Source organism: Muntiacus reevesi, chromosome 11, assembly GCF_963930625.1.
Source record: "Muntiacus reevesi chromosome 11, mMunRee1.1, whole genome shotgun sequence".
NCBI classification, from domain to species: domain Eukaryota; kingdom Metazoa; phylum Chordata; class Mammalia; order Artiodactyla; family Cervidae; genus Muntiacus; species Muntiacus reevesi.
The window spans coordinates 73761676-73780805 of record NC_089259.1 but is presented as its reverse complement, the minus strand read 5'-3'; the positions used below and the strand labels follow the sequence as shown (position 1 = coordinate 73780805).

The 19130-nt window shown below is 39.3% G+C and overlaps 1 protein-coding gene across 1 annotated transcript in view; it reads right to left on the bottom strand.

Moving 5' to 3' along the window:
• The window catches only part of PCCA (propionyl-CoA carboxylase subunit alpha), a 345865-nt gene that overhangs the window by 140092 nt on the left and 186643 nt on the right, over positions 1-19130 (bottom strand). The window contains exons 17-18 of the mRNA XM_065902073.1: positions 9731-9841; positions 752-860 (exon numbers count right to left, since the gene is read on the bottom strand). Coding sequence (XP_065758145.1) covers positions 752-860; positions 9731-9841 — 220 coding nt within the window. The remainder of the gene's footprint in view (positions 1-751; positions 861-9730; positions 9842-19130) is intronic.

The following is a 19130-nucleotide window of genomic DNA, read 5'->3' as shown; positions in this document are numbered from 1 at the left end:
CAGGGAATTCTCCAGGCCAGAATACTGGCATGGGTAGCCTTTCCCTTCTCCAGGGGAACTTCCCAACTTAGGGATCAAACTCTGGTCTCCCGCACTGCAGGTGGATTCTCTACCAGCTGAGCCACAAGGGAAGCCCAAGAATAATGGAGTGGGTAGCCTATCCCTTCTCCAGCGGATCTTCCCGACCCAAGAATCGAACCAGGGTCTCCAGCATTGCAGGAGGCTTCTTTACCAACTGAGCTACCAGGGAAGCCCCTTCCTCTTGAGGAAAAGCAAAAAGAAAAGGAGTTGATGTAACACAATTTTATTACCTGTCTCACTCCAACAAGTGATGGACAGTACCTGCTAATGCAGGATTACTCTAGCAGGTACAGAGACATTCATAATAAATAATTCTATCACTCAGAAGCATGAATGGCACAATGATTTTATTTGCCCAGGTATAAAGCAGATTTTCCCTTTTGCTTATTAGGTTATTAGGAAGCAAAAAGGTACATTTAGGGTTCATAAATAACTAACTCAATCTGCTGTTAATTCTTTCTTATACACATATTTTTAACTGCTCAGATTATTTCCTATGTTTTAGTACTATCCCCCTTCTCAATACATTTTTCAAGATTAACAGAGTAAGAAAACAGAAGTAATAAATACAAGCTATTTGAACAGGTTTCCTGTAAGATTTCAGAGAACCTTCCTCAATATCGTCCGAGTTTCTCTGCTCACTTATTCTGTTTTAAATGGTCTCACGTACCTTGAATTCTCATGGTCTTGAAAACGCTGTGCTCTTAGTTGGGATGCCACAAACAAGGACGACGCTATTGCCAGGAACTGGTTTCTCTCAGTCTCTGTTAACTGGTGTCCTGAGGGGAATCAATCAATCACAGACGCAATGTCAACATCTTTCCTTCTATATTACAGAACTGTCAGTCATTCAAACAAGCATTTTATCAAATGTCTATTATGGAGCTAGTATTGTACCAGGGACTGGGCTGTGCCAGGGGAAAGGAGGGAGCAAGATTATTTAAATAAAACAAAACCTCCTGCTCACCAGAAGCTTATAGTCTAATTTGGGAAAGAAGATGTTAAACAGATACACAGAACAAAACAATTACCAAAAAAAAGAAAAAAACCTATCAACACAGATCTCTAGGAAAACCTTAGGGCTCCTCACAGCTGCTTCTCTTTATCAATCCCTACCCCAATTTTAGTTCTAAGGAGAAAGAAGATAAAGTGAGGAAGAGGCGTGTTGTTGGTCAAGGACAGTGACTGGGCTATGCTTTCTTATGTGAGGAATGAAAAGAAAATAAGTACGTGATTGTTTTGGCTCTAAACTCCCAGTCAGGGTTTGAATCCCAATTAATCAACCAACCAACCAACCAATTTCTCTTTCCCTCTTGAATTCACTCTTCTTTCCATCATACAGCTGGACCTGGGGGCAGGGGCCTCACCTGACAACCAGGGGAAGACGCCCTAGTCTGGCTGAGTGTGGCTCATGGGGGAATCTGCTCTATGCGCAGAAATTCCTCGAGAAGTGTGTGAGTCAAGGCAGGATTGGCTACTCCAGGGTCTGCCGGCTAACACACGCCCATGAGTGCTCTGTAAGCTCACTGCCATGTCTAACACTATTTATTTACCACAGTGCTACACAAAGACGATAAACTTCATCAGATGCTACAGCACAGGCAATCTGAGTGCTGGGTCATTTGCACCAAGATGCTACTTGTACAATTCAAAACAGAAAAAAACAATCAGGTAGTTATTTAAATTTATCAGAAAGAAATGAAGCAATTTCAACATTAGGCCTTAAAAAAGTATTCAAAATATAAATGAGACTAAAAATATTCACAATTAGAATATAAAGACCCGGTAACCCATTCCTCTTTGAGACAAACCTAGGAGTTCCATAATGTAAGATATATCAGAACCCTCGACGGCTTAATAAACCACATTCCTACAGGCTTTGCAAAGTTCCTAACCATACCCAACCCTGCAGCAGTGATGGAAACATTCTACTTTGATTCTATCAAACGATCCTACATGAGGATTACAGAAATTTGGCTTGGTCTTCTCAAAAACATACCATCTACAAGAGCAGTTCTCAAAGTATGGCCTGGGGATGATGGGGAGTCCCCAAGAACCCTCTGGGGGTCTGCAAGGTCAAAACTATTTTCATAATAATGCTGGGTTTTCTGTTTTTTCCCCTCGCTTGTTTTCTCAGGAGTATACGGTGGAGGTTCCCTGATCTAGGAGAAACAATGTGTGATGATATCATTCCTCTGATGTCAACATATAATGGGTTTATTATTGTTACTTTGAAAATGAATTAATAATTATTTTTAAAGCTCCTAAGTTTTAATTTATAATACGGAATTCTCCAGGCAAGAATACTGGAGTGGGTTGCCACTTCCTTCTCCAGGGGGATCTTCCCGACCCAGGGATCAAACCCACGTCTCTTGCATCTCCTGCATTGGCAGGTCGGCTCCTTCCCACCAGTGCCACTGGGGAAGCCCAAGTTACAATATAGTAAATATATAACCACAAAGGCTCTTTGGAGTATGAAGAGGACCAGTGCTTCTCAAACCTCACTGTGCATCACAATCACCTGGATTAAAGCTCAGATTCCCATGCTCTATCTGTGGAGCACGATTGGCAGTTAGCCTGAGGTGGGGCCCAGTAATCTTTATTTCTATTAATAACAGGCTCCAGAGTGATGCTGAAGTTACATGTCTCCTGATCTCATTTGAATAGAAGCTGTTTTCGACTCATCTTTAATAAACTATGCAACACAAAACACTTTGCAGTGGCTCATGAAACCAGCTTGTGGGCCAGACCAGCAATACAACTTATGAGAGCACCCTGCTCACACTATTATCCGGAGTGTGTGTATCCTAAGTCATGATGTAAAATACATTTATTACAGAGGGTCACAAAGTAGGCTCTTCTCTAGACACATCTGCACATCATATATCACCAACAGGGGGGGAAAAAGGCAAAACAAGGTATCCTTAAGCTTTCAAATCACTTGTGTAGTAAGCCTCGTGAATCTAACTGGAATTATATAAAATCTGCGTACTAATCTGAGAGAGACCAGCACTCATAAATAACAAATCTTCCAAACAATAACTGTTTTTTTCCCATGTGTTTAGATTGTGTTTTTTGTTTCTTGACAAGATTTTACAGCTGTCTTCATAAAGGTTCTGTCTTCCCTATTACGTTTTCTCTACAGTCTTACAAGATACTATAGTTAAAATGAAAAGATTTGGGTTTTTTTTTCTTCCATTTTCCTTTCAAGCTAGCTTCCTGCAGTAACCTGCAGGATACTGAATCAGTGTTTCACTTGGTCTAATAAATTACCAGCTGCACTGACTCAGGCAATATTGAGAAAGGAGGTTCCCAAGTAAAAATTGAATTCCATCACATCTCATAGGCAAACTGATATAATGCATAACAACTTTAGCCCTTTTACTGATACTAGAACAGATTTTCAAATTTTGCCAGTGATAAATATGCAATAAATTTGGTATAGGAGTGCTAAAAATTTCTTGACTTCTGCAACTCAACTGAATTTGTTTCTACAGTTTTTTTTAAAGAATCTCAAGTAATTTTAACAGAAAGGGGCTACGAGGATCGTCAACTCCATCCTCCATGCAGTGTGGCTGTCTCTTCTCCTGCAGTGTTGGACAGATGGTTATATATGACCCACAGAACTCCTCCAGTATGGGAAATTGAAAACTTCTTACAAGGACTTCTAAATCATTAGCCAGTTACTTCTCAGACTGAGTGAGACTGCTTCTTTGTGACTTCCACTCATAGATCTGAACTTTTCCAATCTAAAGTAACACTGAATAATTCTATTCCCTCCTCCACTTGTACATCACCAATCTAGCCCGCAGTCAGACATCCTGTACTGCGCTGAGTCACTCAGTCATGTCCAACTCTGCAACCCCATAGACAGCAGCCCGCCAGGGTCCTCTGTCCATGGGGATTCTTCAGGCAAAAGTACTGGAGTGGGTTGCCATGCCCTCCTCCACGGAATCTTCCCAACTCAGGGATTGAACCCAGGTCTCCAGCACTGCCACCCGGGAAGCCCTTAGACATTCTAAAACTAATTAAATAAAATAAATGCCCTGACCACTCTTGGGGTATTCTGGCCATGTCAAAAGAGGTGGTATTCAGGTTCAGAAAGACAATGCATCAGAGATACTATCATAACCAAGAATACTTATCCTTTATATTATACTTCTTAGATACAGAGGCATTGCAGTATGTTTTAATATATGGAAGCCAATTTTGCTCTTTACTTTTCACATAATCTTCTTGACTATTCTCAGAAATCTATGATTACATATAAGCTTTAAAATGATTTATGTAGTAAGCCTTGTGAATCTAACTGGAACTACATAAAATCTGTGTATTAATCTGAGAAAGATCAGTTCCCAAAAATGCCAAGGCTCCCAAACAATAACTGATTTTTTTACCCATGTGTTCGGATTCTGTTGCTTGTTCCTTGACAAGATTGTACAGTTACAACTGTCTTCACAAAGGTTCTATGTCTTCCCCATTTCATTTTCTCTACGGTTTTACAAGATACTACAGTTAATATGAAAAGGTTTGGTTTTTTTCTATTTTCGTTTCAAGCTAGCTTCCACACAAAACAGTCACTGACTTGGCATACTTTTCTTCTTGTACTCAGCCACCTTGCCAAATTCACTTATTAAGTCTAGAAGTTTTTATTAATAAAACTAGGATCTCCTGGGTTTTCTAGGAATATAATACCTGGGGGGGCGGGGGAGACTGTCTCTCTGAAAAAATATTTATACCAACTACTTCCTTTTTTCCTTTTTTATCCTTTATAACAGTGTTTAATAATAACAGTAATTTTATAGTTGACCTCATTTCATTCCTGATTTTAAGGGAAATGATTTCAGCATTTCATCATGTAAAATGATGCTTTTTATTAGTTTTCAGTAAGCAACCTTTTAATCAAATTTAATTGGCTTACTTTCACTTTTATTAGAATTGCATTATTAGAAAAGAGCTTCTTTACCAAATGGCTACTGAATATATCAAATACCTTTCTAACACCTATTTTTTGGTAAGCAATCAGGAGATTGCAAAGAGTCAGACACAACTGAGCAACGAACTTTCTTAACCTTCTGGGGGATAATTTCAAAGCCGTAAGCCCTCAACAATGTCAACGCTCTCTACTCCAGTGGTTACTGTAGGTCAAGGCCCTGTTGCAGCACCTCTTTGAGGGCCTCTGTAAAGCCCCTGCTATTTCCCACCCACCCTAGCTTTAAGAAGCCTCATCTGTGTTCTCCTAAGTGGTTTTCTCCCAGCCGTCTGTGGTTGACACTTTTCTGGGGGTTCCGTTCAAACGCAGTGTGTATGAGACACTGTGCTTGACACTTTTCTGGGGGTTCCGTTTAAAGGCAGTGTATATGAGACAGTGCTGACGGGTGTCCTGATCCTGAGCCACGCGTGCTCTAAATGTGGGCTACAGCTAGGCTGACCCCTGGCCTCATGAGTAGGGTAGTCTGGGGGTCATTTTGTTTGGGGGGAATCTTTGGGTAATCCCTTTAAAGGTTGGTTAGATTTCTCAGGGGTTTCCCCAGTGGCTTGGCAGTAAAGAATCCTCCTGCCAAGAAGGAGACTTGGGTCTCCTGGGTTCCATCTCTAGGGGGGGAAGATCCCCTGGAGGAGGCACGACAACCCACTCCAGTATTCTTGCCTGGAGAATTCCATGGACAGAGGAGCCTGGTGGGCTGTCATGAGTCAGACATGATTTAGCGACTAAACAGCAGTAAGATTTCTCTGGGAAAGATATTCTACTATTGTGCCTGTAGCTATTTGCCTGGCAGCACTCTGGGAACCAAGTGGAGAACAGGGCTGGGGACAGAAGGGATCACCATATTATGTCCACTTTCACTTGATCCTCTACCTACTCTGGCTGATGTCCCTCAGCGCATGTCCCTCAGAACCATGTCCAACTCTTTGCAACGCTATGGACCATAGCCCACAAGGCTCCTCTGTCCATGGGGTTCTCCAGGCAAGAATACTGGAGTGGGTTGCCATCTCCTCCCGGGGATCTTCCCAACCCAGGGATCAAACCCATGTCTTTACATCTTCTGCACTGGCAGATGGGTTCTTTATCACTAGCGCCACGGAGGAAGCCCTCATTGTTCTCCACGGGGAAGAACCTCAAATCCTTGGCCAGGGCAGAGAAGACAGAGTTACCCTGTAAGAGTGAGAGAGGCGATGCCTGCAGGTCTAAAATTGAAGACTGCCCATCCTCAGGGATTCTTCTAGGCTATTCCTCCCTAGCTGCGAAATCCTCTTCCTTTGTATGCAGATGGCTCTGTTTGCTTGTGATCATCAGGTCAAAGTGTAGGCAGTGGTTTGCTGGCCAAAGTTTAATAACCAGTTGGGATGTGGGGGAAGGAGAAGAGTCCCAGTGAAGAGCATGTGCTAATTCCCTAACTGTAAACACCTTCTCCAAGGCTTATTTCAAACCACCAACATCACATCAAAGGAGGAGGATCAGGAAGAAATACATGCAGAGGCTCTCCTGACGCAGTATGCGGCCCCAGCACCTGCGGAATAGAGTCCTCAGAGAGAGACTTTAACGTTCTACATTCCCTCACCCTTGAAGCCATCCTGGACTCCCCAAATCACAACTGGTTTCCTTTTTCTCTGTTCTAAGACACTCAGTTTTTATCTTCACCTTAGCGCTCCTTTTGTTCTGTCTTATAGTGTAGTTAGTTTTTTACGTGTCTATTTCCCTAATGATATAACCACATTAAGGATGAGGGAAATATACTATTTCTCTTTGATTTTCTTCTACTGCATATACCAATTATTTGTTGAATGATTTTAATTACTGAATTTTTAAAGGCAACACTTCAGTCATGTATTTACCACTTTTAAAGGTACAGAAATACATGATTAAATTCAGAGGAGAAAACAGTGAAGTATAATTTAATGGTAGACTTCTTGTGTTGAATCAAAGTTTTCTAAACATTCTGCAACATTCCAAAAGAGAAAGATAATTCTAATAATTCTTTTGATAGGGCTGGTGGTTCAAGTGCAGCAAGACAGCAGAGGAATAAGTCCAAAATTTCCATTCTAGGCTAAATGAAATGATACGTCTTAAAGTATCTTCTTCTTCATTTTCCTTTTATTTCAAAGTCAAGTATCTACTCCTCCATTTTCCATTTACTTTTCAGAATCAAAGGAAAATACCTTTTAAAAATCAGCATCTAATAAGTTGACGTGATGAACAAATTCTGTGTATTCTATTTTTAAATTTTAGACACAATCTTTTCAAAGTTCAGCCTAAGAGTCTTTAGTAAGTAACAATGTCCAAGTCTACAAATAAACTTGGGATAATAAACATATATAACAGAAAAATTTAATGCAGTCATAGAACAGGCACTAGCCTATGAACAGTATCTGGGGTAGCTGGACAGATGGGAAGCAGATGGGTAATCCCAAAGCGGCAAAATGACCCAGCCTCAAACATATGGATAAGATCCTGGATTAACTTCAGTTGCCACTTCCTGCTGTCTCTTTCAGGCACATATATCAAACAATCAAAGATGATACAGTTTACTATATTTAAGACCTCCTATGGAGAAAAATTGGGAAGAAGAGGTAGAATAATCTGAAGAAGAAGAAGGAGATATAGTAGTCACTCAGAGAAGAAAGAACTGACATGAAAACAATATGAGGGAATACAATAAGCAGCAGAACAAAAACAGGTGTGCACTTTTAAAGTCCTTACGTGACAATATACAGCATACTCTGAAAACGTCTGTGATTTATGATTTATGAATTTGAATTCTAGCACAACAGAATGACTATTAAAACAGAAGTTGAAAACTCTAAGTTTAATTTCCGGCTTTATTATGTCACTGATCATTTAGCTTTATCAGTCTTTCTATGCTGTTGTTTCCTTATATGTAAAATGAAGGCTGAATTAAAAATTGCTAAGGGCCTCTAACAACTTAAAACAATTTAGAAACTATTATGCATAAGTAACAGAATTATAGTGTCTGTGCTAATAATCCCATCCAAAAGAAGAAGTGTAATATATTAAGCTTACTACAACAAACTGCAATGTTTGATTTTAAGAAAACCTCTGAGTTCCCTTGAGAATTTGGAACATTTTTCAATTGCTGCTAAATATATATCACAGAGTAACCAACTCTGATTAGGAATTTTAACTGCTCCATGGTAATGGGATATAACACCAAACATGCATAAACACATATATAAATGTGTAAATGTATACATAAATGTCCATGTACAAACATAATATTTTGACCTGGTCATCTCCTCCTGCCTATTTCATGTAAGCCAGGCAGACACAAAAGCACATGGGAATCCAAGTACACTTCACGACTGACAACAACTTTTAATTAAAACTTTAGTCAGAACAAGAAGGCAAAACTCAAGGATCAAAACAAATTTGTAATCTGAATACACGTACAGTTAATTCAAAACAGTCAAGGTGACACCTTCTCACCTACACTATGAGCACCATTCCTTTCATTAATTTGACAAATATTTATTTAGGGTCTGCTTTAGTTGTAGGGATACAATAAAAAGCAAAAACATAAGTGGCACCTGACTTCACGAAACCAACAGATATTAACGAAATAATCACATAAGTAGAAGAGTGCAATCATGTTAAGGTTGTAATTTATGTTTCTAAAAATTCAAAAGTTCAGGAAAAAGACCATGATGACCCACTGGTCTTTGTTTCAAGTTCCGAAATAAAACACTTTCTTTATTTTTTTTGGTACTAATGATAAAGGCCTGTAACACAAGAGTTTTCAAAGAACAATCAAATCAGTAATCCCCAGTTCGTCTTACAAACACTCCATATTATAAATTCTGTGGTAAGAAATTGCTCTGTAAATGTATTTAATATCTCTACATGACGCTGACCTGAATCTATATACAGCTCCTAAAATGAATGAGTCATTTTATATATCAAAACACTTTAAATGGATATGAAGAACACTTAAAAATTGTGAGAGAAGATCTAATCTTCATATGTAGCCAAGTTCATCAGAAACACATGGCGATCTTTCTGGCCTTCACTTGGACATTTCTAGGAAGTCTCACGTAAGTGCTGTCAGTGTCTTAATAACCTGCTCACCAAGTGTTTGATGCCCACACTCAAGGGTTTTCTCCGACTCTCACTTGATGAGTCACTTCCGCTCCCTGGAAACACTCACGGGGAACCTTGCAGTGCTAAGTTTCACAGTCTACTCATTACTTTACTCAAAACTCTATTTTCAGAATAAAACCTTCATCTTCTTAGACATCTCCATTTTCATTAATAGGAATAGCACCTGGTAATCTGAAATTTTCAGTGTTCATTTTCATAAAGATATAGTGTTAATATTAAAGAAGAGATCCTATATATGCTCTTATCAGCAGGGAATACAAATCTGTATTGGCTTTCAGAAACACAACATTCCACAAACTAGCTGAATTTCTCACTCAACAAAATTACAGACTATTGCACATTCATGAGTCACTCATGAATACTCGAAATCATGAACATCAATAGCCTAGGATACTCTAAGTATTAATATATTAATATCAAGTACTACACAGGCCAAAAGCCCTAATTTCAGAAGAGAAGAAAGCATCCATTGTAATAAAGTATAAAAGAGTAATCACTTTAATACACTAAAATACTTCGATATATACAAACCTTTAAAGCCATCAGGATATACATCAGAAAGAAATTTAGTGTTGATGTCTCCTTCTATAAAGCGTGAGTTGATTATCACCTCTCGAAGCAATGCGATATTATGTGTAACACCTAAAAATAAAATAACAGATTGAATTGAAAAACAATGGGCCAGTTAAAAATATAATTCCTATTGCATGCATAAATGTATTACTAATGTCCTATGACCTAGAAAAATCATGCAAAATTACTTATTTCGTTGATTTCAAGTGAAAACAAAAAATCTGAACTTGAGGCAGCAATAAAACATTAAATGTAAACTTAAGAACCCTATGATTGCCATGTCAATTTAATGGGGACATCAATGTCTTTTCAATAAATAGTAGAACCACTAGATATTCATTTGGGAAAAACAGAAGATGAACCTCAACTCTAACTCATAGGATACATAAAAATTAACTCAATTGGGTCACAAACCTAAAACTAAGACTTACAAAAGGAAACACAGGAGAAAAATCTTGAGGTAGGGAGCAGATTCTTAGATAGTACACAAAACCCATGAGCCATAAAAAAAGTATACCAACAAATTATACTCCATCAAAATTTTAAAATCTGCTCTTTGAAGGATTTAGTTAAGAAAAGCAAATGGCAAACTACAGACAGAGAAAATATTCACAACACACATTTCAAATAAAAAGCTTGTAACTGGACTATGTAATGAATGCTTACAACAGTAAGATGATAAACACACCAGGTCTTTTAAAAAAGAGGCAAGGTCACACACACACAGCTATATTTAAAATGGACAACCAACAAAAACCTATCCTATAGCACAGGGAACTCTGCTCAATGTTATGTGCCAGTCTGGATGGGAGTGGGGAGAATGGATACAATGTATATTTACAGCTGAGTCCCTTCACTATACACCTGAAACTGTCACAACATTGTTAACTGGTTATACCTCAATACAAAATGTTTTCAGTGTTAAAGAAAAAAAATTTTTTTTAAATAAACAAAAGATATAAAAAGACATTTCACAAAATAGATATAAATGGCCAGTAAGCGGAGGAAGATGTTCAACAACTCTGTCAAAAAAAAATATATGGAAATATACTCAAATACCAATTTAAGTGGTTGAAAGTTATAATAGTATACTAAGTGTCAATGGATATGTGGTACAAGTGGAACTGTCACAACCTGTGATGGTGGGCAGGGGGAAATAAATTGGACATTTTAGTTTACTTTCACTTTGGACTGTAAGAAGGTTTCTTTAAAAGTTAAACATATACTTATCATATGATTCAGATAATTCACTCCTAACTATTTACACAAGTTAAAATAAAAACATATGCCTATACAAACACTTACACACAGATGTTAACAGCTTTATTTGAAAAGTGAAAAACTGGAAACAGTCTAAATACCCATCAATAATGAATGTGGTTTGTCCATACAATGAAATTCTGTTCGGCCGTAAAAAGAATCCAAAATAACTGCAGATGGTGACTGCAGCTATGAAATTAAAAGACATTTGCTCCTTGGAAGAAAAGCTATGACCAACCTAGACAGCATATTAAAACGCAGAGACATTACTTTGCCAACAAAGGTCCATCTAGTCAAAGCTATGATTTTTCCAGTAGTCATGCATGCATTTGAGAGTTGGACTATAAAGAAAGCTGAGTACCAAAGAATTGACGCTTTTGAACTGTGGTGTTGGAGAAGACTCTTGAGAGTCCCTTGGACTGCAAGGAGATCCAACCAGTTCATCCTAAAGGAAATCAGTCCTGAATATTAATTGGAAGGACTGATGCTGAAGCTGAAACTCCAATACTTTGGCCACCTCTTGTGAAGAACTGACATACTGGAAAAGACCCTGATGCTGGGAAAGACTGAAGGCAGGAGGAGAAGGAGACAACAGAGGATGAGATGGTTGGATGGCATTACTGACTCAATGGACATGAGTTTGAGCAAGCTCCAGGAGTTGGTGATGGACAGGGAGGCCTGGCGGGCTGCGGTCCATGGGGGTCACAAAGAGTTGGACACAACTGAACTGATAAAAAAGAAGTTAATCCCCTCATATACAGAACAAGGATGAATCTCAAAATCATTACGCTGAATTAAAGAAGACCAAAATAATACATACTAAAGGCAACCTACAGGAAGTATTAGAACAGGGTCAGAGAGAGGGTGGACTGCAAAGGCCACGAGGAAACTTTGGGAGATGATAGAAATGTTCAGTCTTTTGATTATGGTGATGGTTTCACAGGTCTATACATATGTCAAAACTCATCAAATTGAAAGCTTTAAATATGAGTAGTTGATTCTATGTCAAGTATACTTCAAAATAAGTAGAGAAGAAAGAGGAGAGTTGGGGGGGGACGGGAGAGGTGGAGGACAAAGAGGACAAGGAGAAAAAAAGCTGATGATCAAGAAGGAAAAATTGAACCCAGGACACAATGACTGCTTCCAAGTGAAGGAAATGGCAACCCACTCCAGTGTTCTTGCCTGGGAAATGCCACCAACAGAGGAGCCTGAGCCTGGCAGGCTGCAGTCCATGGGGTTTCAAGAGTTGGACATGACTTGGCGACTAAACAACAAAACAACACAATGACTATTCCAAAGTGAGGTTAAAATAGGTAACTACCACAGAGGGGTATGAATGGTATGAGGAGGAATACATGATACAGAAAAATTTATGAAGGAGGTATATTACAAAATATTCAGTTCAGCTCAGTCACTCAGTCGTGTCCAACTCTTTGCAAGCCCATGAACCGCAGCACGCCAGGCCTCCCTGTCCATCACCAACTCCCAGAATTTACCCAAACCCATTAAATAGGAGTAAAATGTAGAACGAAGAGGCATCTTAAAACCAGGTATTAGGGAAGGCAGTATTAAATCAGGCGTCCACTAGAAGGGCAACTGGAGTACATTACACAGTTGAAGTAAACGGAGAGGTTTGTTAATTCCTTTCAATTCTTTAACCCGCTGCTGCGTAGTTCCAATTTGTACTACTATGCTTCGTAATAAACCTAGAAAGCCTGGTTCTGTTCTGGCTATTCAAGCCTTAGAGAATTCTTCCCTATACGATAATTACAAAGTAGGCAAAGAATCGCTCAGGTTCAAGTACCTGATTGACCTCTCACTCTGAGTAAGCTATTTAAACTCTCAAAGTTTTAATGTCCTCATCTGTGAAATGGTGATAAATAATAAAGCCTGTGTAGTCTGACTGTCATGAGGTACAAATGAAATAATGTTTACCACAATGCAGGGCACTCAAAAAAGACGATTATTGTGCTCATTATTACCCTTCTATATGAGAATAAATACAGAGCAGAAGACAACACGTGATTAATAAACAACAGACAGAACCTTAACAGCACTGACCTACCTACCCTCTAGTTCATTTTCTGTAAGACTGTAGCCCCACAAACTTAAGCTTACATCTAATTCTACCTGGATGGTGTACTCATCCTATAAGCAAGATTAGCACACTATGGCCTGCAGTTCAGATTGTAAATAAGTTTTTACTGAAACACAGCAGTGTTTATACAGGGTTGTCTTCACGTTTCCACAGTGAGGCTAGTGGTACAACGAGACCACGCGACCCACAAAGTCTAAGATATGTCTTCTCTGGCCCTTTACCAAAAATGTGCCCACATCTGCTACCAAGTGTTAACAATGTTGATGTTCCAAGCAAGTTAATCTATACCTATGAGCAATTTCTCCACACCTACTACTCATGCAGGAGTCAGATACCACAGGAAGAAAAATGAAAGTAAACTGTATGGTATATGTTTTGGGGGAACTTTTAGTAACCAGTGATAGAATAAGAAAATGAGCACGAAAAAGAAGACACAAATAAGAAAACTGTGATCCAAAGAGACTGAATCATTCATCGAATGCTTCAGTTCAGTTCAGTCACTCAGTCGTGTCCAACTCTTTGCAACCCCGTGAATCGCAGCACGCCAGGCCTCCCTATCCATCACCAACTCCCAACAGGAGTGTACTCAAACTCATGTCCATCGAGTCGGTGATGCCATCCAACCATCTCATCCTCTGTCGTCCCCTTCTCCTCCTGCCCTCAATCCCTCCCAGCACCAGGGTCTTTTCCAATGAGTCAACTCTTCACATGAAGTGGCCAAAGTACTGGAGTTTCAGCTTCAGCATCAGTCCTTCCAATGAAAACCCAGGACTAATCTCCTTTAGGATGGACTGGTTGGATCTCCTTGCAATCCAAGGGACTCTCAAGAGTCTTCTCCAACACCACAGTTCAAAAGCATCAATTTTTGGGTGCTCAGCTTTCTTCACTAATCGAATGTTTAGTAGACTATAAATTATAATAGTAATACATATCAAATAAAATTTTAAATACAGAAGTATCTTGTGACAGACTGCAGGATTTCCCCCAAATTTTACATTTTATCTTTTCCACAATAGAATCCTAACTAAACAAAAGACCACCCAGACAGACTCCGTTTTCCCATCTATGTTACAGCTAGACACGACAGACTAATTCCAAGGAAAAAAGAGTATAAAGAAATGTATCCAACTGCAGTCTCATTTACATGAAAAAAGAACTGCTTGATCTTCCTTTCCTTCCTTTTTCCCATGGGCTCCCTGATACCGCAGGAACTCAGCTTTGGCAATGAGGATGAAGGGGAGAAACAAGGCAGGTGTAGGGGGTGGGTGGGGGTGGAAAGAGACAGGTTTGTGTATCTCCTGGAAAAATGGCCACAGGATACTAACTTGCTCCATCAGTGCAGACCAGCCAGACCATTAAATGAGAAGTAGATGAATTTCTATCTTCTTTATACCACTGGATTTAAGACTCTTTGTTACAGCAGGTTACCCTGTACCCTAATGGGTACATATGGGGGAGAAAAGTCATTCTTTTCAATATGACTTGCTATCTCTGAGCCAACAAACATGAACAACTTAATACATCTTTCCAGGCATTCTTCTATCCATCTCTTTGTATTAGACCATACTAGCAACCATATGAAAAATTCTGATCATCTCTCTTCCTGACACAGAAGATATCACGTCTTTAATTTTACAAAATCCAATTTTCAACCTATTCAAACTATTTCAAAACATTTAGAGGAAGTTCCAAAATTCAGATTTTAATGCTACTCCTTTATTTATTCCATGGAGAAGTTTTCACATATAGACAGTAAAAAAAAATATCTTTCACAGTACGTGCCCAGGAGAAATGCAGTTATCTCAACCCTGCTTTGTGGATAATGACTTGGTCCATACTCAGGAACTAATGTTCTGAAGGGCTTTTGTAATTATGTGTATCTCTACAAGGAATTATCAAAAAGTATAACAACTTCTGATTACACCAGTGTAGCTAACAAATCATTGCAAAAGTTGACATTTGCCTATATTATAGGTGATTTTTTGTTTTTTTTTACTTCCATGGGGGTCTTAGTTCCCTGACCAGGGATCAAACCTGTGCCCCCTGCAATGGAAGCACAAAGTCTTAATCAATGGACCACCATCGAAGTCCCTAGGTGATGTTTTGCTACACAAAAACAAAGAGCAATTTATTAAAAAGCAAAGCATTAGGATGCTCAGAAAGACAAGGTAGGCAAGAATCTGAAACAGAAGTTACCATGAAAGAGTTCAGGCTATACAGAGGAAAGGAATCCCTCTGTCATATGTTTTACAAACAGACAAAACTAAATCACTTTGGAAGAAGAAAAGAGTTATGACTTGCCAGCAAGATTTATATGCACAGGCAATGACGGATGCAGTGTCCTAGGAAGAGGAAAGAGGCCTGGCTGGGAAAGAAAACAGAAAAAGACGCAGAAGGACACAAAGATGGGTAATATTAGAGAAGAACTTCAGAGTGTGTAAGAATTTTCATTTTGTTAGAAAGTGAATACCACCAGGTATTTCTATGAAGAGGACTAAAAGAAGGATGATTTTGTGTGATCCTATGTTCTGTAGCCCGCCAGGCTCCTCTGTCCATGGGATTCTCCAGGCAAGAATACCGGAGTGGGGTGCCATTGCCTTCTCCAGGGGATCTTCCTGACTCAGGGATAGAACCCGCGTCTTTTATATCTCCTGCACTGGCGGGTTGGTTCTTCACCACTAGCGCCATCTGGGAAACCCAAAAGAAGGACACCAAGGCCAAAGGGTATGAGTAAAGAGGACTGGCGCCCCAGAGAAGTCAGACAGGAACATTCAGGGTCTAACAGCCTAGCAAAGACTTCACTTTACCTTGAGAGCTACCAGAATGGCTGAAACAGGGCATGAGTAGATGTGTGCCTTCCGGGAACCACTCTGGTGCTGCTACAAAAGGGACTGGGACGGTTCAAGAGTGAAGATGGGAAAAAGCAAGCTGATACCTGCAGGAGATGTGCTGGAAAATGGTAAGGCCTCAGCCCACAGTTAGGGAGTGGATGAGAGACAGGAGAAAAGCAGCTACACTTGAGAGCTGTCTGAGGCAGATGGGGCTTGGTGATTTAGGGGATGCAAGGATGGGGAAAGTGAGCCAAGCACCAACAGCCAAACTTCTGACTCTGCAACATCACAGACAACACCACTTACAGGGAAGGAACAGGCTGGAAGGAAAAAACTGGATGCATGTTTTGCAGGCTAAATGAGAGACGCCTGTGAGATGGATGGATAATGTCTGAATCATTAGAATTCAGATTAGCAGGCAGATGAGAATGCACATACATCAGAATACAGAGATTGTGGAGGTGGACATTCACATGGAGGAATCCAGAGCAGAAAATGAAGCACAGACATGCAAGACTAATCCAACAAGTTTTGGAAAAAGCATGATCCTAAAGGAGGGACTGGAAAGGATACATGTTAGAAGATCAAGGTGTAGTTGTAACTTCATTTCTAAAATACAGTGTTCTTATGTATACAGTGGGCTTCTCGGGTGGCGCTAGTGGTAAAGAACCCACCTGCCGGTGCAGGAGATGCAAGAGACGTGGGGTCGATCCCTGGAAAGATCCCCTGAAGAAGGACATGGCAACCCACTCTAGTATTCTTGCCTGGACAAGAATCTCATGGACAGAGCAGCCTAGAGAGCTACAGTCCTTCGTGTCACAGAGAGTCCAACATGACTGAAGTGACTCAGCAGAAGCAAATAAACACTTTAACAATTCAGAATGTTTTGATTTATAAGCTATTTTATGTAAATAGTAAATAACTTAGAAAGGCAGTCTCTCAGCAATTTTATCTTTTCTTCCTCCAGTTAAATAAAAACAATACTGTCTACTTTATCACCATATTCTGTATTTAAGCTTTACTGGCTTTTCTGTGATAGTCTCATGCTGGTATAAGTTTTCTTTCCCTCTGTGAGGCCAATGCCAGAATTGTTGGCGCTGGGCTCTGTCTTCAGTAAAATACAACTTTCAGAAACAGTTAATGATAATCTGAACAAACTGATGCCAGTGATCAATTCAAGACCATGACACCTCCAAATTTAAAATGCATGCAGTTTTATAGTATAAATGATGTTGTACTTCAATCCTGTATTCAAAGTTGAAAAAGAGGTGATTTTTTAAAACATAACTCAAAAGAAACATCAGCAAATATTAATTTATGTTTTGGACATCAAAGAACAGAGCCGATCATCCACACAAATGAAGCAAGGACTTAAAAAAACTTTTCTACTTGATTAGTAAATAGAGCATGAAAACATACACTTTTACCTTGCTAATAGTGTTTTAGGGACAAAATTAATACACAAGAGCACTTTCCCTTTAATGTTCTCTGAGTAAAATATCACCCATTACTATGTAATATTACATATTACTAGTCATCATCTATTATCCTTTCCTAAGGAACAAGGCAAGACAAGGGTTAATGGCAGACAACCAAAACCCAGATCCCACAACTGACTGCTCTAAAAACTACTCTATATTAATTAATTCTAAAGTCAATTAAGGGACTAATAAACAATTAAATCTCAAAGCTCCAAAGATCAGATAAAGGGTAAAAAGCACTCAACCCTAAAGGATAGCGCACATGCTTGAAAGTTACCATTTTGCACTTAGTTCACTTTCCATGTTCCAGCTAAGACAATGCCCGCTGTACAAGCTGGCCCTGTTCAAACAATAAGCAGACAGTTGAGGTGCCCTCAGGCTTAGTTTTATAACTTTAACGATATTATTAATCACATACTCATAAAAATTATGACTGCGAGATGTGGACTGGGAATTGAGGATGACCTCTGCCAAAGTTCACGGGGTCCCATCTGCATGGGAAATCATGACCAGGCCACAGAAGAGAGGACCCCCAGGAGCAGCCTTCTCCTGACTACCTGCTGCTTCCAAAACACAGGCCAGACATGAGCTGCACACGCTGCCAGGATCAAACAGAGGCCAAAAGCCACTGCTTATTTCATGGGGGCTCAGAAATTAACTTTAACCAAATTACACCTTTGTTCTAAAGAAGGTTTATCTTAACAAAAGCTCACGATCGGCTCCAGGAAAAAAAAAATCATTTGAACAACTAAATAGTTATCAAACTAAACAGCAAACCACCCACTATTCTTCATAAAAGTTTTCTAAGCCCTCAATCCTTTAGAATTAGTCAGATGAATGATATATACTACGTATCGCAAATGCATCTCCATTTTTGTTCCTTAAAGGTTAGCTTTGGGAGGAGGGCAGTACATGCTCCCCTTTACTTTTTTTTTTTAATCTTTCATTTTGGAATATTTTCAGAATTACAGAAAATTCACAAAAATAGTACAAAGAGCATATACATCCTTTACCCAGATTCTCCAATGTTAACATCTGACCACCTTTATTTGTTCTGTCATTCATTGTTTCTCTCTTTATGTATACACACACAATTTTATTTTTTTTTCTTAAACATTTGAGGCTAAGCTGCAGGTAAATACCTCTAAATACCTCAGGGCACATCTCCTAAAACCAAGCCGCGTCTCTCCTGCAATCACAGTACAATGACCAAATCTAAAAATTAACACTGACAACAGTATCATCATTTCATCTACAGACTTGATTCAAATTCCACCAGCTGTCCTATTTATGACCTTTTCTACAAAAGGAAAACATTTTTTTCCTGGTTCAGGAACTAATCCAGGATCACATGTTGCGTTTAATTGTCATGTGTCCTTAGCTTCCTTTGATGTAGATAAGTTGATCCGTTTTTGTGTTTCTTGACCTTGACACTTTGGAAGAGTACAAGCCATTTGTACTGTACACTTTCTTTCAGTTTGGTTTGCCTGATGTTTCCTCATGATTATATTCATGTTACACATTTTTGGCCAGAATAGCACAGAAAGAATGTGGACTTTTCAGTGCATCAAACCGAGAGGCGCAGGCTGCTGCTTTGTTCCATTACCAGTGATATTAATTGTAACCATTTGGGCAAGTTTCAAGGTTTATCCATTTTAAAGGTACTATTTTTATTAATTAGTTATCAT